General features: G+C 45.4%; 1 protein-coding gene across 1 annotated transcript in view; it reads right to left on the reverse strand.

Annotated features, from left to right (window-relative positions):
- Positions 1–22,283, reverse strand: part of itfg1 (integrin alpha FG-GAP repeat containing 1) — a 266,804-nt gene that overhangs the window by 95,652 nt on the left and 148,869 nt on the right. Inside the window, exons 11-12 of the mRNA XM_037534550.1 lie at positions 15,246–15,399; positions 7,344–7,452 (exon numbers count right to left, since the gene is read on the reverse strand). Coding sequence (XP_037390447.1) covers positions 7,344–7,452; positions 15,246–15,399 — 263 coding nt within the window. The remainder of the gene's footprint in view (positions 1–7,343; positions 7,453–15,245; positions 15,400–22,283) is intronic.

Genomic DNA, 22,283 nt, shown 5'->3' on the forward strand with positions numbered 1-22,283 from the left:
CAGCACAACTACACAACTATGAACCAACTACACAACTACAGCACAAATACAGCTCAGAGCCACACTCATTATACAGCACAACTACACAACTACGAACCAACTACACAACTACAGCACAAATACAGCTCAGAGCCACACTCATTATACAGCACAACTACACAACTACGGACCAACTACACAACTACAGACCAACTACAGCTCAAAGCCACACTCATTATACAGCACAACTACACAACTACGGACCAACTACACAACTACAGACCAACTACACAACTACAGCACAACTACAGCTCAGAGCCACACTCATTATACAGCACAACTACACAACTACGAACCAACAACACAACTACAGCACAACTACAGCTCAGAGCCACACTCATTATACAGCACAACTACACAACTACGAACCAACTACACAACTACAGCACAAATACAGCTCAGAGCCACACTCATTATACAGCACAACTACACAACTACGAACCAACAACACAACTACAGCACAACTACAGCTCAGAGCCACACTCATTATACAGCACAACTACACAACTACGAACCAACTACACAACTACAGCACAAATACAGCTCAGAGCCACACTCATTATACAGCACAACTACACAACTACGAACCAACTACACAACTACAGCACAAATACAGCTCAGAGCCACACTCATTATACAGCACAACTACACAACTACGGACCAACTACACAACTACAGACCAACTACAGCTCAAAGCCACACTCATTATACAGCACAACTACACAACTACGGACCAACTACACAACTACAGACCAACTACACAACTACAGCACAACTACAGCTCAGAGCCACACTCATTATACAGCACAACTACACAACTACGGACCAACTACACAACTACAGACCAACTACACAACTACAGCACAACTACACAACTACAGCACAACTACACAACTACAACTACACAACTACAGCACAACTACAGGTCAGAGCCACACTCATTATACAGCACAACTACACAATTACAGCACAACTACAGCTCTCAGAGTCATTAGACATGAATGAGGTAAAGAAGGTGAGACAATAAGAGCGAATAAGAGGAAAAGAGAGAAAAAGGAAAGGGAGAAAAGAGAGAACTAAAGGAGAGAGAGAGGAGAGAGAGGAGAGAGGGGGGGGGGGGGTGAGGCGTAATGAAAGCACAGCAGGCAGGATTAAATGGCATTAAAGCAGCTTTTACTGGACACATTTCACTCCGCAAATGTCAGCTCTCCAAATGTCACCTGGAGCAACACGAAACACACACACAGAGGTGGGTGAGGAGAGACCCCCAAAAACACACACACTTATGATGTGTGTTCTCCTCCCGCCCACGTAAACACGGCCTTCGCTACGCCAGTGCTGATGGTGAATATGGGCTGCAATGGGTGAAAGAGAGGAGGCGTGAACTATTACTGTCATTAATTAATTACTAATATTTGTTATTTCATTTGTGTGATGCTGTAGTCAGGTTTCCATCCAGCTACTAATTAAAGTCAAGTGAGAAACTCAAAATTATGCAAATGAGGAGCTTCCACCAGCTCGGTACAACAGAGCTTTACAACAGCTTTACACACTGCTTCTGTAAAATATGAAATAAGGAGTGAGTTTACAGAGAAATCATTACTGCTAAGGACTTTTAAAATGTTAATTAAATAGATTACTAAAGCAATATGTAACATTCTGGGGGAGATACACACACACACACACACACACACACACACAGATATATGTGTATGTGTGTGTGTGTACATATACACATATATATATATATATATATATATATATATATATATATATATATATACACACACACACGCAAATTTCAACCAATGAAACTAAACTAATATAAAAATAAACAATAATATCTATAAAACCTCCTAATGATCAATGCCTACATTTTACACTGCAATGCCTTTTTAAAGCACCTATATCTCCAAAACTACATACGCCTGTCAAACTGCTGCACACTCTACACTGGGCATTACGCAACAGTTAGTTCAGCCACGTAAGCTGATTGGTTGAGAGGCGTCCTAACGATGTTGTTATTTCACCATAACATCAAAGGTTTTTCACAAACAATATCACTCCATTGATGCACCGTTGCTAAGCAACGACTTTAACAGCTGCAGGAGACGCTCAAGCCATCTGAACATTTTTACTTTGCAACGAACAGAAAATAAACACTGTTGAGATCACATCTGACCGACAGCCGATTCGGTCCGACTCTGAAGATCCGACGACACTAAATTCACAAACTGTCGTCACCACTGAGCAGCTTTTCAGTCGGCAGCTGTGACAGAAGATCAGCTGAACAACCTGGAATCAGCCAGAAACGTATGTGACGTTTTACTTTGTGTCTGTTGTGGTGTTGCCGTGTCTCACTCTCTACAGACGCACACAGGCGTGGTTTTACTTTGTGTCTGTTGTGGTGTTGTCGTGTCTCACTCTCTACAGACGCACACAGGCGTGGTTTTACTTTGTGTCTGTTGTGGTGTTGCCGTGTCTCACTCTCTACAGACGCACACAGGCGTGGTTTTACTTTGTGTCTGTTGTGGTGTTGCCGTGTCTCACTCTCTACAGACGCACACAGGCGTGGTTTTACTTTGTGTCTGTTGTGGTGTTGCCGTGTCTCACTCTCTACAGACGCACACAGGCGTGGTTTTACTTTGGGTCTGTTGTGGTGTTGCCGTGTCTCACTCTCTACAGACGCACACAGGCGTGGTATTACTTTGGGTCTGTTGTGGTGTTGCCGCGTCTCACTCTCTACAGACGCACACAGGCGTGGTTTTACTTTGTGTCTGTTGTGGTGTTGCCGAGTCTCACTCTCTACAGACGCACACAGGCGTGGTTTTACTTTGTGTCTGTTGTGGTGTTGCCGTGTCTCACTCTCTACAGACGCATACAGGCGTGGTTTTACTTTGTGTCTGTTGTGGTGTTGCCGTGTCTCACTCTCTACAGACGCACACAGGCGTGGTTTTACTTTGTGTCTGTTGTGGTGTTGCCGAGTCTCACTCTCTACAGACGCACACAGGCGTGGTATTACTTTGGGTCTGTTGTGGTGTTGCCGTGTCTCACTCTCTACAGACGCACACAGGCGTGGTTTTACTTTGTGTCTGTTGTGGTGTTGCCGTGTCTCACTCTCTACAGACGCACACAGGCGTGGTTTTACTTTGTGTCTGTTGTGGTGTTGCCGTGTCTCACTCTCTACAGACGCACACAGGCGTGGTTTTACTTTGTGTCTGTTGTGGTGTTGCCGTGTCTCACTCTCTACAGACGCACACAGGCGTGGTATTACTTTGTGTCTGTTGTGGTGTTGCCGTGTCTCACTCTCTACAGACGCACACAGGCGTGGTTTTACTTTGAGTCTGTTGTGGTGTTGCCGTGTCTCACTCTCTACAGACGCACACAGGCGTGGTATTACTTTGTGTCTGTTGTGGTGTTGCCGTGTCTCACTCTCTACAGACGCACACAGGCGTGGTTTTACTTTGTGTCTGTTGTGGTGTTGCCGTGTCTCACTCTCTACAGACGCACACAGGCGTGGTTTTACTTTGTGTCTGTTGTGGTGTTGCCGTGTCTCACTCTCTACAGACGCACACAGGCGTGGTTTTACTTTGTGTCTGTTGTGGTGTTGCCGTGTCTCACTCTCTACAGACGCACACAGGCGTGGTTTTACTTTGTGTCTGTTGTGGTGTTGCCGTGTCTCACTCTCTACAGACGCACACAGGCGTGGTTTTACTTTGTGTCTGTTGTGGTGTTGCCGTGTCTCACTCTCTACAGACGCACACAGGCGTGGTATTACTTTGTGTCTGTTGTGGTGTTGCCGTGTCTCACTCTCTACAGACGCACACAGGCGTGGTATTACTTTGTGTCTGTTGTGGTGTTGCCGTGTCTCACTCTCTACAGACGCACACAGGCGTGGTTTTACTTTGTGTCTGTTGTGGTGTTGTCGTGTCTCACTCTCTACAGACGCACACAGGCGTGGTTTTACTTTGTGTCTGTTGTGGTGTTGCCGTGTCTCACTCTCTACAGACGCACACAGGCGTGGTTTTACTTTGTGTCTGTTGTGGTGTTGCCGTGTCTCACTCTCTACAGACGCACACAGGCGTGGTTTTACTTTGTGTCTGTTGTGGTGTTGCCGTGTCTCACTCTCTACAGACGCACACAGGCGTGGTTTTACTTTGGGTCTGTTGTGGTGTTGCCGTGTCTCACTCTCTACAGACGCACACAGGCGTGGTATTACTTTGGGTCTGTTGTGGTGTTGCCGCGTCTCACTCTCTACAGACGCACACAGGCGTGGTTTTACTTTGTGTCTGTTGTGGTGTTGCCGAGTCTCACTCTCTACAGACGCACACAGGCGTGGTTTTACTTTGTGTCTGTTGTGGTGTTGCCGTGTCTCACTCTCTACAGACGCATACAGGCGTGGTTTTACTTTGTGTCTGTTGTGGTGTTGCCGTGTCTCACTCTCTACAGACGCACACAGGCGTGGTTTTACTTTGTGTCTGTTGTGGTGTTGCCGAGTCTCACTCTCTACAGACGCACACAGGCGTGGTATTACTTTGGGTCTGTTGTGGTGTTGCCGTGTCTCACTCTCTACAGACGCACACAGGCGTGGTTTTACTTTGTGTCTGTTGTGGTGTTGCCGTGTCTCACTCTCTACAGACGCACACAGGCGTGGTATTACTTTGTGTCTGTTGTGGTGTTGCCGTGTCTCACTCTCTACAGACGCACACAGGCGTGGTTTTACTTTGTGTCTGTTGTGGTGTTGCCGTGTCTCACTCTCTACAGACGCACACAGGCGTGGTTTTACTTTGTGTCTGTTGTGGTGTTGCCGTGTCTCACTCTCTACAGACGCACACAGGCGTGGTTTTACTTTGAGTCTGTTGTGGTGTTGCCGTGTCTCACTCTCTACAGACGCACACAGGCGTGGTATTACTTTGTGTCTGTTGTGGTGTTGCCGTGTCTCACTCTCTACAGACGCACACAGGCGTGGTTTTACTTTGTGTCTGTTGTGGTGTTGCCGTGTCTCACTCTCTACAGACGCATACAGGCGTGGTTTTACTTTGTGTCTGTTGTGGTGTTGCCGTGTCTCACTCTCTACAGACGCACACAGGCGTGGTTTTACTTTGTGTCTGTTGTGGTGTTGCCGTGTCTCACTCTCTACAGACGCACACAGGCGTGGTTTTACTTTGTGTCTGTTGTGGTGTTGCCGTGTCTCACTCTCTACAGACGCACACAGGCGTGGTTTTACTTTGTGTCTGTTGTGGTGTTGCCGTGTCTCACTCTCTACAGACGCACACAGGCGTGGTATTACTTTGTGTCTGTTGTGGTGTTGCCGTGTCTCACTCTCTACAGACGCACACAGGCGTGGTATTACTTTGTGTCTGTTGTGGTGTTGCCGTGTCTCACTCTCTACAGACGCACACAGGCGTGGTTTTACTTTGTGTCTGTTGTGGTGTTGCCGTGTCTCACTCTCTACAGACGCACACAGGCGTGGTTTTACTTTGTGTCTGTTGTGGTGTTGCCGTGTCTCACTCTCTACAGACGCACACAGGCGTGGTATTACTTTGTGTCTGTTGTGGTGTTGTCGCGTCTCACTCTCTACAGACGCACACAGGCGTGGTATTACTTTGTGTCTGTTGTGGTGTTGTCGCGTCTCACTCTCTACAGACGCACACAGGCGTGGTTTTACTTTGTGTCTGTTGTGGTGTTGCCGAGTCTCACTCTCTACAGGCGCACACAGGCGTGGTTTTACTTTGTGTCTGTTGGTGTTGCCGTGTCTCACTCTCTACAGACGCACACAGGCGTGGTTTTACTTTGTGTCTGTTGTGGTGTTGCCGTGTCTCACTCTCTACAGACGCACACAGGCGTGGTTTTACTTTGTGTCTGTTGTGGTGTTGCCGTGTCTCACTCTCTACAGACGCACACAGGCGTGGTTTTACTTTGTGTCTGTTGTGGTGTTGCCGTGTCTCACTCTCTACAGACGCACACAGGCGTGGTTTTACTTTGTGTCTGTTGTGGTGTTGCCGTGTCTCACTCTCTACAGACGCACACAGGCGTGGTATTACTTTGTGTCTGTTGTGGTGTTGCCGTGTCTCACTCTCTACAGACGCACACAGGCGTGGTATTACTTTGTGTCTGTTGTGGTGTTGCCGTGTCTCACTCTCTACAGACGCACACAGGCGTGGTTTTACTTTGTGTCTGTTGTGGTGTTGCCGTGTCTCACTCTCTACAGACGCACACAGGCGTGGTTTTACTTTGTGTCTGTTGTGGTGTTGCCGTGTCTCACTCTCTACAGACGCACACAGGCGTGGTATTACTTTGTGTCTGTTGTGGTGTTGTCGTGTCTCACTCTCTACAGACGCACACAGGCGTGGTATTACTTTGGGTCTGTTGTGGTGTTGCCTCGTCTCACTCTCTACAGACGCACACAGGCGTGGTATTACTTTGGGTCTGTTGTGGTGTTGCCGTGTCTCACTCTCTACAGACGCACACAGGCGTGGTTTTACTTTGGGTCTGTTGTGGTGTTGTCGTGTCTCACTCTCTACAGACGCACACAGGCGTGGTATTACTTTGGGTCTGTTGTGGTGTTGTCGTGTCTCACTCTCTACAGACGCACACAGGCGTGGTATTACTTTGGGTCTGTTGTGGTGTTGCCGTGTCTCACTCTCTACAGACGCACACAGGCGTGGTTTTACTTTGGGTCTGTTGTGGTGTTGTCGTGTCTCACTCTCTACAGACGCACACAGGCGTGGTATTACTTTGGGTCTGTTGTGGTGTTGCCGCGTCTCACTCTCTACAGACGCACACAGGCGTGGTTTTACTTTGTGTCTGTTGTGGTGTTGTCGTGTCTCACTCTCTACAGACGCACACAGGCGTGGTTTTACTTTGGGTCTGTTGTGGTGTTGTCGTGTCTCACTCTCTACAGACGCACACAGGCGTGGTATTACTTTGGGTCTGTTGTGGTGTTGCCGTGTCTCACTCTCTACAGACGCACACAGGCGTGGTATTACTTTGGGTCTGTTGTGGTGTTGCCGCGTCTCACTCTCTACAGACGCACACAGGCGTGGTTTTACTTTGTGTCTGTTGTGGTGTTGTCGTGTCTCACTCTCTACAGACGCACACAGGCGTGGTTTTACTTTGGGTCTGTTGTGGTGTTGTCGTGTCTCACTCTGTACAGACGCACACAGGCGTGGTATTACTTTGGGTCTGTTGTGGTGTTGTCGTGTCTCACTCTCTACAGACGCACACAGGCGTGGTATTACTTTGTGTCTGGTGTGGTGTTGTCGTGTCTCACTCTCTACAGACGCACACTTCTATAAACTCACCGATCACTTTGACGAAGTAGGCGTCCGCCTCAAAGTTGTTCTTCAGAGCGTGGATGGTCAGCTCCGTCTTGCTGTCAGTCCGGCTCAGCACGATCATATCCAGTATACCCTAAAAACAGGAAACACATCTCAGGACCCATAATGCACCAGGCTCAAAATGCTGCCTTCATATAATATTGGAATTATAAATAGGAAATCCTGAGAGCTGATTGGTTGGCATTACTGCTACTAAGTGCTGATTGGTTGGCATTACTGCTACTAAGTGCTGATTGGTTGGCATTACTGCTACAGAGTGCTGAACCATGAAGATCAGCGCAGACTGCTGGTCACCATAGCAACACAGACCTGAAGCTAGCCTACCTAGTAGCCAACGAAAAGGCAAAGGTTTGAATTTCCCCGAATAGTCAAATCCAATTAAGACGCTGGCGAATAAGAAGCGACTTCAGCTTCGTAAAAACCTGAACACTGAGACATTTTATTAAGTTATTAAGTGATACTTTTTTGATCCCACAACCGGAGAAATTCCACCTCCGCATTTAACCCATCCGTGAAGTGAAACACCACATACACACTAATGAGCACACACACTAGGGGGCGGTGAGCACACTTGCCCGGAGCGGTGGGCAGCCCTATCCACGGCGGCCGGGGAGCAGTTGGGGGTTAGGAGTCTTGCTCAAGGACACCTCAGTCATGGACTGTCGGCCCTGGGGATCGAACCGGCAACCTTCCGGTCACAGGGCCAGATCCCTAACCTCCAGCCCGCCACTGCCCCCAATGAGGAACTGTTCCACTTTTGCACAAATGTTTCCTGCCAGAGATGTGAGAAAAGCAGGTACAGCTAAGCAAAAGCTGAAAGCAAAGCAAAGCAACTCACACATTTACAGCCAAGGTGGTAGAATGGATATAAATGTGGCTCTCAAAGCGGTTCGATTTTTGTTGAAAGGACAAAACGGCTCTTTGAACATTTGGGTTATGACCCCTGAGCCAGCAGGCATCGCATGACAGGAAGGAGACGCAGCTAGCAGGTAGAACTGCACACGGCTAAAATGGGGACATAATCTGGTTGGATGACCTGATGACTCAGAAATGCAGACGCTGCAGCTCTCACTGGACGTAGGTGATGAAATTTTAAACTGCCTTCACTTGGTGGAAATGACATGAACTCTGCGTTCAAAATGACATTATTACAGTTCTGAGAGTAATAATCACATCCTGTCCCCAAACTTCTGATGTACAGACAGTGTGGACAGACTCACACTCAGCCAAAGAGAAAACAAGGTCAGAGATGTTCTCAAGCCCTCTGAGATATGGGATGATTGGGGTCCTGACCACACACACACACACACACACACACACACACACACACACACAAAGAAAAAAGCTCTAGCATCCTGTGCTAATCATGTCTTCCAGTGATGCACTCAGCATGACATACTGTCCTAAAGCCAGAGAGAGAGAGAGACAGAGAGGGAGAGACAGAGAGAGAGAGAGAAAGAGAGACAGAAATCCAGAGAGAGCAAGAGAGAGAGCGAGAGAGAGAGACACAGAGAGACAGAGAGGGAGAGAGAGACAGAGAGAGAGAGATAGAGAGAGACAGACAGAGAGAGAGAGACACAGAGAGACAGAGAGGGAGAGACAGAGATCCAGAGAGAGCAAGACAAAGAGAGAGAGAGAGAGAGAGAGAGAGAGAGAGAGAGCGCAAGACAGAGAGAGAGAGAGAGTAAGAGAGAGAGAGAGAGAGAGAGAGAGAGAGAGAGAGAGAGAGCGAGAGCAAGAGAGAGAGAGAGAGAGAGAGAGCGAGAGCGAGAGAGAGAGAGAGAGAGAGAGAGAGCGAGAGCGAGAGAGGGGGGGGGGGGGCTTTAAGGTGTTGTCTATAGCCCATAATTATTCATCAAGAGGAGTGTCAGTGTCACCAGCCAAGGACAATTAAAGACAGATAAAAGATACCCCCCCCCCCCCCCACCCCACACACACACACACACACACACACACACACACGTACGTGTTCATTTCTCCGCTTGAGCCACAGAAGCTGTAGAAATGTCCAGATATCGACTCTCAGGAAAGACAATAACTCACAAACAGCTTCAGTTAGTTCGGACCCAGACTGAGGTCTAAGACAATATAAAGTGGCACTGGTTCCTTTTATGAACTTATTCCTAACTTCCAAACACTTTTACTCTTAAAAGTCATTTATTTCTCAGCTGGTGCAGAGTGAGTATTATCAGAGCAGCGCACGACCTTTATGAGCAGGTCACCGTGTCTGTGTTTCCATGCAGAGATTTTCTCCAGTCCAACTGAACACATTCTAATTACAGATGAAGGTGTTTATTCTATTCAACAATCTGATGGAAGGTCTCCATTTACATGCTCACTACAAGCAATCAGATCCAAAATGACGCACAATATGTAGAGAACCGCCTAGTGTAAACGTTACCTTGACAACCAGCATCATATGAGTCCAGTCAGAGTGAGATGAGCAGCAGTGAGCAGTGCTTTTGTCTTTAATCACTTTAAAATGACGTCAGACTCAGGAAAATGTCCTTCACATATCCTTATTAAAGAAGGCCGAGAGGAAGACGTCGTGATCTGAGACGCATAAGCTGGACGTCCGTCCCACCGCCGTCTTTTAAAGATCAGAGCGTGAACTTCGTCTCCTCTGCAGACCAGTTTCTGCTCCGCCGTGCTGAACGGTATAAACTCTCACTGTGACGCGACGCACAAGCAGAATAGACTTAAACTTTCCGATAGGGAATGTAATCGGATACAGACGTTTACACGGATATTATTCTTCTGTTTTACGGATTATTTACAGGATTACCCACCTCGTTCAGTCGGATAGGGCCTGTATTCTAAATGGCCTTGACTGGACTAGACTATTCTGATATAGCTATTAGTTGGATTTATTATTTGGAGTTTTTATTAATGGATTATTAGGCTGGTAAATGGTGTGAAAAAAGTTGTTGAACAAATTGAAAAACACTGAGAAAAACATTCATAATACAACAAAATTAGTGGCTCAAATTCTGCTGAAGAAAAGAAGCAGCATGTAAAAAAGTTAGAATTACAATTTTCATGGGGTAAAATGTGTCAATCGGTCAACGTCTTCAGAAACATTCAGCTTTTCAGCGACTCTCAACATTCAGGTTCTGTGTGCACCACTGAGGGAGAGGAAACCCACACCAGCAGGAGCTCACGAGTCTACATGTTCTTGCATTCAAACAGAGGGAATCTGCATTTTAGTCAACCAGAGTTTTAAATGCGAATAGGTTTTTTAATGTTGATCTGTAATATAATGAGATTTTTCGTCGCTGAACTGCAACAGCAAACATCTCTATTTCGCATTCACGATAATTTAGATGACAGTAAAATCTAAACTATAAAAGCTAAACGAATCAGCTGCCATCAAGCTCGGGAACATTTCCCGCCGTGATGAAAGCGTGAAATGTCAGTAACTAATCCGGAAATCAGAAAATCAAAACTGTGTCCAGTTGTAACTAAAAAGTTTGTAATGAATCGAATTGATTTTTATTTGCTTGAAAACTCGTATTTATGACAATTTGGATGAGAGCAGCATAATAGCGCCCCCTAATGTTCAGAGTGCACACAGCCAGTCCCTGTGTGACGTTACAGCGCTGTGGGAGTGAGAGCAGAGGGAGGGAGCGGAGATTTGGGCTGCAGGCCATGATGAGTTGTTGATGGTTGCAAATAAGAGCAATGTCAGAAAGGCCCTCGGTCCAGCAGCGCTGAAACCAGCGGGGCGGACAGCAGGATGGAGTGATGCCAAAAGACTGGACGAACACCAAAGAACAGGAGAGAACCAGGGCTCCACCGATATGCTGTTTGGCCAATAACGCTGCCAAACTATATTAACCATATTTACAAACCACTGGCATTACTTCATATTACAAGAACGCGCAGCTGTAATGTGATTTTAATGGCCATTTTAATGCCGTTACCGCATTTTCATGTTTGACCATTCAACCCATCTGACCCAGGCCGAAGTCCAACTGCAGTGCGCTGTATCAGAGCCGGTGTATGAGACCCTGGTCTCTTCCTATTTCCCACGTTATCTCTGAAACTGGACCGCACAGGACGACTGTGAGCGAGTCCTCACCTGCGAACTCACCTGTACGTTTCCTTTTGCTACTGAGAGCTGATTGGTTAGCATTACTGCTACTGAGAGCTGATTGGTTGGCATTACTGCTACTGAGAGCTGATTGGTTGGCATTACTGCTACTGAGAGCTGATTGGCTGGCATTACTGCTACTGAGAGCTGATTGGTTGGCATTACTGCTACTGAGAGCTGATTGGTTAGCATTACTGCTACTGAGAGCTGATTGGTTAGCATTACTGCTACTGAGAGCTGATTGGTTAGCATTACTGCTACTGAGAGCTGATTGGTTGGCATTACTGCTACTGAGAGCTGATTGGTTAGCATTACTGCTACTGAGAGCTGATTGGTTAGTGTTACTGCTACTGAGAGCTGATTGGTTAGCATTACTGCTACTGAGAACTGATTGGTTGGCATTACTGCTACTGAGAGCTGATTGGTTGGCATTACTGCTACTGAGAGCTGACTGGTTGGCATTACTGCTACTGAGAACTGATTGAGTGGCAAGCTGAGCAGCTCATTGGCTGTTCATGCTGAGCGACGTCATGAGGCACTGCTTTAAACTCCTATAACTTGAGTTGAAAAGCTCGTAAAACCATAACAGTGGTGTTGTGGTTTCTACTGTTCTGTGTTCAGGAAATGATGGTATTGTTTTATATTTAATATGTTTTGCACAAACTATGATTTTGCACAAATGCTCCATCTTAACCCATTCATTTTGGACTTGCTCGGGAGCGCCCTCTAGTGTTTGAGAAACCCAGAAGACGTTACAGAGGGTTCTCTGGCTGCTTCTTGCTCTGATAGCTTCCAAATGTCGTCAGAACTTTCAGAAGACTATGGACTATAATTTGATTTCTTGTTAAATACAGTGCTGTGAAAAAGTAAGTGCCCCTTCCCAGTTTCCTGTATTTTTGCATATTTGTCACACTTGAATGTTTTAAATCATCAAACTACTTTAAATATTAGACAAAGATAACCACAGTAAACACACAATGCTCATTTTAAATGATTTCATTTGTGGAAGGAAAGATGCTATTCAGCCCTACATGGCCCTATGTAAAAATTAATTGCCCCCTTAGCTACTAAATCAACCAGGTAACAAATTCAATTAACTATTGGGGTCAGTTTCACTGCCATGCCCAGACATGATCACTGCCTGACCTACTGAATCAAAACATTACTTTAATAGAACCTGTCTGGCAATGTGAAGCAGCAAGAAGGTCTCAAACAGCAGCACATCATGCTGGGTTCTAAAGGGATGCAAATACAGATGCGATAAATACGAGTTACAAAGCCATTGCTGAGGCTCTAGGACTCCAGTGAACCACAGTGAGAGCTGTTATCCACAGATGGAGAAAACATGGAACAGTGGTGAACCTTCCCAGGAGAGGCCGACCTACCAAAATTTCACCTACACAACATCAACGACTCATCAAGGAGGTCACGAAAGAACCCAGAAGAACATGTAAAGAACTGCAGGCCTCACTTGACTCAGCTAAGGTCAATTTACATGATTCCACAATGAAAAAAACAAGACACTGGACAAAAAATGGCATCAATGGAAGAGACGCAAGGCACAAATCAACGCTGACCAAAAAGAACATGAAGGTTTGTCTAGAATTTGCCAAAAAACATCTAGATGACCCCCAAGACCTTTGGGATAATATTATGTGGACCGATGAGTCAAAAGTGGAACTTTATGAAAGATATGGGTCCCATTACATCTGGTGTAAAGATAACACTGCATTCCACCAGCAGAACATCACACCGACAGTGAAACATGGTGGTGGTAGTGTGACAGTCTTGGGCTGCTTTGCTTCTGCAGGATCTGGACGGCTTGTCATAACTGATGGAACCATGAATTGTGCTCTCTATGAGACAATCCTGTAGGAGAATGTCAGCCCGCCAGTCCGTGACCGAAAGCTCAAGTGCAGTTGGGTTATGCAGCAGGATAATAATCCACAGCACACAAGCAAGTCCACCTCTGAAACCACTGCAAAAAAATGGTATCTTGCCAAGTGAAATTCTCTTAATTCTAGTCAATCTGCGTAATATTTCTTTTTTAAGATGGTTGTGCTCTTATTATAGGATCATTTAGCTTATTTCTAGACATTTTCTACCTGTTTTACACAATTTTATCAAGATAAATTCTCACTATATTGGCAGATAATTTAGCTGCTTTCAAGCACATTTCTTAAAACTTGCAAAATTATCAGCCAATATAGTGAGATCATTTTAAATCACTGTAAACAAGTGAAAAATGTTTGGAAATACATCAGTTAATCTTAAAATAAGCTGACAACAAACAATCTCAACAATCTCAACAGGAGAAATATGAAAGTTTTAATATCATTTTACTTGACAAGATGCTACATTTTGAAGTGCAGTTCAAAAGATACAACAGTTTTTAAAGGTTTTTCAAGATTGTGAAGTGGTCAACTCAAAGTCCTGACTTCAATCTCATGGTGTGGCGAGACCTTACAAGGGAAGCTCACTCTCAAAAACCCTCCAATGGAGCTGAAGTAAAACAATTCTATAAAGAAGAGTGGGCCAGAATTCCCCCACAGTGACCACAAATTATCGCCAATGTTTGTTACTGCCAAGACTGGCACAATCAAGTCTTAGATATAAAGGGGCAATTACTTTATCACATGAGTGATACAGGCTTTGAATAAATGGCTATATTCAATAAACGGAATAACAATTTAAAAGCTGCGTTTCTTGTTCACTCATGTTGTATTTAGCTTATATTAAAGTTACCTGGATGATCTGAAACATTTAAATGTGACAAATCAGCAAAAACAGAAGAAATCGAGCGAGAAAATGTGGCCTAAACACACCAAACCTGCGCTGAACAGTCCCGTATTCGAGTGCGTTCTCTGTAGTTCTCTGTAGAGGATGTTTTAGCTCGTTTTCACTAGGAAAATCAACAGAACATGTCATTTAACGGACCGGCTGTTCTGGCTGCACTGTGTAATTTGGTATTTCTATTGACAGCAACACTACAGAAAACTCCCTCTGGAGCCGCAGTCCTGAATTCATATTGTGACTCCGACTCTGGAGGAAGGAGAGAAACACGGAGAAACTGAACAGCACTGCTGGACATGCGGACGGATTGAGGCACTCCCAAAGGCTACAGCACGGTCAGACAGCATTAGGGGTGAGTAGGGGTCAGTGGAAGAGTGGGGAGAGTGGAGGAGGAGGCCGACTGAGAGTGAGGAGAGGGCACTGCTGTTAGAGTAACAAGGGAAGGACAGAGCACGGGTCAGAACGAGTGAGAGGGACAATTACAGCCTAGCAAATCCGATAACGGGCACAATATAACCACAGACACCTTTCATTAACGAGAGAGAGAGAGAGAGAGACAGCAAGAGAGAGCGAGAGAGGGCAGAAAAAAGGAATAGCAAAGAGGGGGAGTGGGGGGCACATAGGAGGTGGGAGGAGAAAGAAAAGGGAGACCTAAGAAAGGGAGAAAGGGTGAAAGAGAGCATGAGAGAGAGGGTGAGAAGGAAGGGTGAGAAAGAGCAAGTGGGAGAGAGCGTGAAAGAGAGAATGTGGGAGAGAGAGAGAGAAGAATGGGAAGATGGGAAGAGGTGGGAAGACAGAGAAGGGGGATTAAGGGAGAATGAGCGTGAGAAATAAAGAAAAATGAGAGAAAGAGAAAGAGAGGGAGGGAGCAAGAGAGAGAGAGAGAGAGAGTGAGAAAGAAGAGAGACAAAGAAGGAGAGCGAGAGAGAGGGAGGGAGGAGAGAGAGAAAGTGAGAAGGAGAGAGAAAGAATGAACTCACGTCCTCGTAGATGTCGAAGAAGGTTGCCACGACTGCAGAGTGGACGGAGCTGAGGTCAGTCTGCTCCCAGTGGATGCGGAACATTCGGCCTGATTCCCTACAGCTCACATTATTACAGGGAACATTTTCCAACAGAAACGCCTGCTGCTGAACCCTGAGAGGGGGAGAGAGAGAGAGGGAGAGAGAGAGGGAGAGAGAGAGAGAGAGCGAGAGAGAGAGAGAGAGAGAGAGAGAGCGAGAGAGAGAGAGAGAGAGAGAAAAGTTTAGAGAGGCCACACATTACACTGACCACTGGCGGACAAGAACGTTCAGTCGCCCCTCGCTGAGCATGCTGCGGTCATTTCAATAAACTTGTCATATAATAGCATATCAGCTTATTATTCAGTAACTACAGGGACTTCAGTGCAAACTGGCTGAGCTATTCTTAGGTTATAAGTGTGTGTAATAACACTTCGGGCCTCCCGGTGAGCCCTGACCATTTAAGGCTTCAAGCGCTTCTGTGCTTTGCCCGTCTCTGACTGATGGACAGCAGCCGTCTTCATGTACAGGCTACTCGATGGTGTTTGAACCAGGTGTGTAGTGATTCAGGTGTGCAGTTAGCAAGAATCAGACGTGAGACGTTTGAGGGGTAAATCTGATTTATCGCTGAACTATTTACTTCAGAACAAATATCTGGAGTGAGTCTAGACAGCCAGGATGTATTAAGGGATGTGTTCAACCTCCCTCTCCTCCCTCCCGCTCCCCGCTCTCTCTCGTTCTCCTCCTGTGGTTTCTTTGCCTCTTTGAGGCTCACACCCTCCCATTCACCTTGGTGAAAACAGGCAGAGCGTGAAGCTTTTCGTCTCTGCTGTCTCTCTCTGTGTGTGAAGGATGTAGTACGTGATGATGGATAGGAACACAGGCCCTCAGCCCTCCATCAAACCGGACTGATTTATCCCCATCATTTATTACACATTCAAAAAGATTCCTCTGATTTCAAAGCACCACATTTAAACAACCGTAAGGCATCTACGAACCAATCACAATCCAGTTGTAAGAATGGGTCATCGAGTTTCTGACTGGCTCCTTCAGTCTGAGAGGAGATGAGACCCCTGAGCAGAAAGCGTTCTGTGTTGAGTGAATCCGTCATAACTGTGCGGTGTGATGTTCATCAGCAGTGAAGCTCCAGCAGCTCGGAGCGTTTGGCGCTGGTTCCACAGCACTGGATGATCTCCGAAATCCCACTGAAAGAGCCGTGAGTGCAGCGACGCCCGACACGCTCAGTCCAGTCTGGGATGAGTTTGACTGTGGTGTTGATGTCGTCCGTACAGCTGGAGGAGGTTCAGACTGAGACCTTGTACAGTTAATAAACTTTAGGCTCATTTACACCATTTACAGCTCACTGCACTGATCTGTACTCATTTACAGTGAAGTAAATAATTTTGAAATCAGACGAATCTCTTTGAATCACCCTGCATTGTTAATTTATTTTGGATATTTATTATATATACATATATTTATAGTCCTGTCATATTTACTTTACATCTTTCTTAATGCACTTTTTTTAATCCATCCATCCATCCATCCACCTACAGAGTCCATCCATCCACCCACCCACGAAGATTTTGCATGTATGTGGAGGTTACGGGATTTGGAGACCTCTCTGGTGGAAATGTGTAATTGCATGCAGCGTGCAGTAGAACATTTTGTAGCATGGGTTGTGCTTTGGTCCCTTTCCCTGAGCGCTTAAATCTGATGATTAAGGAGAATTCAGAGAGAACTCGGTGTAAACTTGGGGAAGGAGGCGTCTCTGAGGATGTGAGTGAAATACCTATTATCATCATATCTTCATCTGTATAATGTTTATTCTGAGATCACCTGAGACTTAAGCTGCTTTCTGGCGTTGGGCGTGATAATCTTTGTTTGAAAGCAGCTTTAAGCATCGAGATGGATCTTTTCGTGTCTCTGCGCATGACGTTAAAAGGCAAAGACATATGGTGTGGCCCGAAAGTGTTTTTTCTCGATTCGGCAACGCTACTTCTTTCAATCCCAACAAAGGAGAACTGGAGCTCATCTTTAAAGATGATGCAGTTCAGTTCAGTAAATGCAGCGATACAGGTGTACATGTATGAACGCTCAAGAGTTACATATCATCACCGTCGCACCAAAGCCTTGCATCTCTGAAATAGGAGCTTTAACGAAGCATGAAAAAAACTTAAGATGTTGAGTTAGTGCCACAATATTTATATTATTTATATTATTCCAGTTTCGGCTGTTTATTTGTGTTTCAGAAAAGTGAAAATTGACAACTGACAATCAATTTAAATAAAACGACTACAGTATTACATTACAATGTAAAATATACATTTAAAATCATATCGGCCATCTCAATTTTTCACACAGCTTTAAAGTTGATATATTAGACATTTTAAACATTAATATAGCAGTGAACAAGTAACGATACAGCGGAGTAACGACGTTCTGAGCAGTGAGTGAAGTTACGCCGCCTCCGTGTGTCCTGTGACTTCCCTCCCCACGGCTTGCTTTGCCCTCCCCACTAAGGCCTACACAGCATAAGGGCACGATTTTATGATTAAGATTAAAATCAAGTGACCCTTATTAGTCCCACAACGGGGAAATTCTGCCTCCGCATTTAACCCATCCGTGAAGTGAATCACCACATACACACTAGTGAGCACACACTAGGGGGCAGTGAGCACACTTGCCCGGAGCGGTGGGCAGCCCTATCCACAGCACCCGGGGAGCAGTTGGAGATTAGGTGTCTTGCTCAAGGACACCTCAGTCATGGACTGTCGGCCCTGGGGATCGAACTGGTGACCTTCCGGTCACGAGGCTGGTTCCCTGACCTCCAGCCCAGGCGGAACGGGAAAATTCGAACAAAAATCTGGTGAAAAAGCAGCCGACTTCAGCTTCACTGAGAGTTAAAAGGCATGAAAATGGATGAGGAGGTCGCTCCAGCTGGACAGGTGGGCAACATGAATTATTTTTTGTTGCTTCACAGAATATGTTTACAAACAAAAATGTTTACGAATGTTCGTGATAGTGACTGGTTAGCTCAACAACAGCAACTGCAGCGAGAGTTTGCTAACCCACAACCTCACTAGTGTTAGCTAGTCACTGCTATGTCATTGTTCACTCTAACATTACATGGAATTCATGTGTACAAGGTTTGCGAAGAGTTTCATGGCCACAAAGACCTAAAAACGAGCGTTGGCCTTGACAGTGCAGGTTCATGAATTTGGGGGGCGGAGCTTTTGAAGAAGCACTGAAGGCCCAGTGTGATTGTTTTGATGTTCAAATGTTAACAACTGTATAGTGTTAATCAGTTAAATCAATGCTAGTTTCATCAAACAGAGACTCGCGTAGAAACAAACGTCAGAATCCAAAAAGCATCAAACAGCAACAAAACAAAGGTAAGGTACTAAACTCAGCTTACTTTATTTAAATTACACAACCGTCGTATATAAAAAAGCAAGTCTGCTCATCTGAGACAACTGCGGTGGGTATGATTTTCTAACAGACTAACGTTTTAATGCAAATTAAAGGTAAAGGGGAAATAAACTCCACGGGGCTTCGAGACTGCAGCTGTTTCTACTAATTCAGTCACGCCGAACTCCAAAACGACCTGGTTATTTTCTGTCACATGCAGCTCTCCCACAGCGCCAGAAATCTTTCCAATGATTCCCTGAATTTTTTATACTGAAGTTGTTATTTAAGCAGGAATGAAAATCCCAGAATAAAACACTGCGACTTTTTGTTAGTCACACTGTGTCGAACACTACGAAGCAGCCTGAACGGGCGGCGCATTAGAAGAGGAAGAACAGTCGACATCCGCCAGAGGAAACTGCAAAGCGCTCTCTCAGATACAGTCTTCAGCAAAATATTCATGAGGACGACTGAACTTTCTTGAAATACTGTTGTAGTGCTGCCCTGGATTTTAATGCATTTTTATTCTGTGTACTGCTAACTGTCCTGATATCTGGAAGTTACTTTGTGGGCATTTTATGTACTTTTTACACCTGATAGACAATAATACACGAGTATGTATGTCACTGTTTTTGTTCAACCACTTTCAAACCTTTTAATTGAGAAAGTTTTACTTGTAGTTATTATCCAATACCTGGTTTATCTCATCAATGTTTCTTCAAATAAACTTAACTCATTTGGACGTTTCTGGGATTTGGAGAAAAAAAAAACATTTTGTAGTGTGGGTTTATGCTTCAGTCCCCTTCCCCGAGCAGATGAATCTGATGGTTGAAAGAATTCAGAGAGAACTCAGTCTAAACTTGGTGAAGGAGGCGCCTCTGAGGATGTTAGAGAATTATCTACTGCTGTATCACATCTTCATCAATATGATACTGATCGTGAGATCATTTGAGACCTAAACATGGAGCCAGGGCTGCTTCTTGAGCCTGTGTGCGTGACATTCACACATAAAGACATGCGACATGGGATGAAAAGCTTGGCCCTAAAGCCTCTAACGTTTAAATTAAATTAATTAAATTATTTTATCAAAGAAAGCGTGCAGCTTTAAATCAGGTGTGCTGCTGATGGAATGCATCAATGCATGTATGGTAACCAGTGTGAACACATAGAATTAGCTACTTTATACTGTGGCCCAGTCCCATTTCACCCCTCGCCCCTCGCCCCTACCACTCAGCCCTAGCCTTTCATTTTCCGTGTTCTCGTCTAGCAGTAGGGTGTCCTGATTCTTGTTGAGATAGAGGGGTGGGGTGAAGTGTCGGGGCTACATGACCCTCCAAACGGAGGTTTTTCAGAGACTCCAAACAGAGAGATATGAGTAAAAAGAAAAACAGGCATAAAAACAGCTAATAGTACGCTAATGTCTCGGTAGCTAGCTAGCTAACTTTCCCATTCCACCTTAAATAGTCCAGCAGTTCTGATGCCTGAAGCTCCAGAATGTCACTGCTGCTCCATTTAAGGTGGAACAGAAAAATTCGAAGAAGGATCTGGAGAATCTCTGACTTCAGCTTCATATCACTGAAGAAAGGGGGGGGGCGGGGGTGATAATGAATAATTGCCCCCCTCTTTGAAGGCGTATGATCCCTAAATGTAACTAAAGCCCAGCAGTGAGGAGCTGAACTTTCCCCTCCTCTGCTGTCCCTGCAGACGGGCAGGGTCGCCTACAGAGCGGCGCTAGTAGCTGTTAATGAAGTGATGCTCTTTTATTAGAGGGTCTCATTTCAGAGGGAAGATCTCAACCACTAGGGTTGAAAATAAGAAATGAGATTGGACCAAAATCAGACCAGCTGAAATCTGCTGGACTTTTCTCTCCATGTTTCGCCTGCAAAAAGAAGCACAATAAGCTCTAGTTTCCAAACGTCTAAAGAGTCTGTTCCACTTTAAATGTCAAGTGTGATGTGGTGTTGAACTTCCTACCCATGTAAATGTTCCCTTAAAGGTTCTACAGTGGTTTTAAGGTCTGATTATGAACCTTAAATCAGTTTCTCCAGGTGAAAAGTTGGTATTTGTCCCTTTTCATAACCGAATGTTTTAAAACACAGCAGTAGAATAAAAGCCTGGAGGTGAGGCGAGGCAGCGTGTGTGGAGTCAGTCCAACTTAGAACAGATCATTTCAGTGGATTATGGTTCAGTTATGTTCCCTGACTAAAGGTACTGAGATGGACCCTTGAGGGTTCCACCCCGTAACAGAAGGGGAACCGCCCCAGAGACAGTTTAGGACCTTTATTTTCTGAGAACGTACCGCATTACCTTCTCCTAAAATCGGTATCTTTTCTGACCGACTGGGCCCTTGCTCTGTCATGTGAGCTGTATTGATGAACTGCAGTGATGCTACTCTGATATGAAGCACTGGCTTTTTCCCATCATGCATGAGCAGATTAATCCCGTTTGACTACATAGTGGAATTCACTAAACACACCAAACACACAGCAATCCTCAGCCGGACTGCCATTGCCTAGCAACAGAGCAGCGTGCAGCCGGATCCAGGAAGACACAGTCCCATTACAAGCCCATAGACCTCCATGCACACACAACATCGTGTGCACACCATTCCACATAAAGGCTGGTCTATACACCGGCGCAATGGTTCACGGGTAAGCACAGATGCTATGATGAGCTCCAGAAATCAGCAGAGCTGAAAACGCTGACTGGTTTTCCAGTAGTGCCAGGGAGGCAGGATCGGACCCAGACCCAAACAATTGTCAACCTGAAACAGAACTACTCCAAAATCAAAATGAGGCAGTGCATGGTACCAGCAAACAGAAGAGGAGTGGCTTTATAAACATTTAGGTAAAATGCATCTGCAAAATATTAGGCTAACAATGAAGCAAGTGTCCATTCTGGAAGAATTTTATGCATATTCCTGCTTGGACTAGTGATGAGCACGAGAACTCAAGTGTAGAGGTCCGCACGGAACCGTTTTTCAGTCCCGCTCCCGCCCGCTCACGCAGAGAGTTCGACCATTTGTCCCACTCCTGCCCGCAACCGCAACATTTTGGACCCCTCAGTCACTCTGCTCAACAAAAAAAATACATATCATTTATAAAGGGGCATGGCATGTTTGTTTATCAACAGCATTCTGACTTGTGATTACACACAAGTTTCAAGCCTGTAGACTAACCGGCAATCTGTGTTCAGCAGAGAACGTATTTTGTCATTGATTAAACTGAATAAAACAGCGCTTTTAAGTTTTATATGTTTTTTGTTTAGTTTTCATTGATTAGTTTACTGTATTTTGCTGTGTGACGGAGGCAGCACCCAGGTCTATTCTCTCACACAGGCTGCAGGGTGTTTAAAGTGCTGACCACTTAGCATGGGTGCCGGAATAAAAAAGCAAGATTTTCCATGCCGCTCACACCACACAGAAGCAGCATGGGTGAATCTGGCCTACACTACAAGAACTTGCTAAATCACATGTACTGTATATATCCCGCTCCCGCCTGCACTGGGCTGGTATCCCGTCCGCTCCTGCACACAACACTGAAAATTAGCCCTGCGCCACAACATATTGTGGCAGGTTCTGTGGGAATCTGTGACTGTGCAGACCTCAAGTGC

This window comes from Pygocentrus nattereri, chromosome 25 (genome assembly GCF_015220715.1).
Source record: "Pygocentrus nattereri isolate fPygNat1 chromosome 25, fPygNat1.pri, whole genome shotgun sequence".
Lineage (NCBI taxonomy): Eukaryota > Metazoa > Chordata > Actinopteri > Characiformes > Serrasalmidae > Pygocentrus > Pygocentrus nattereri.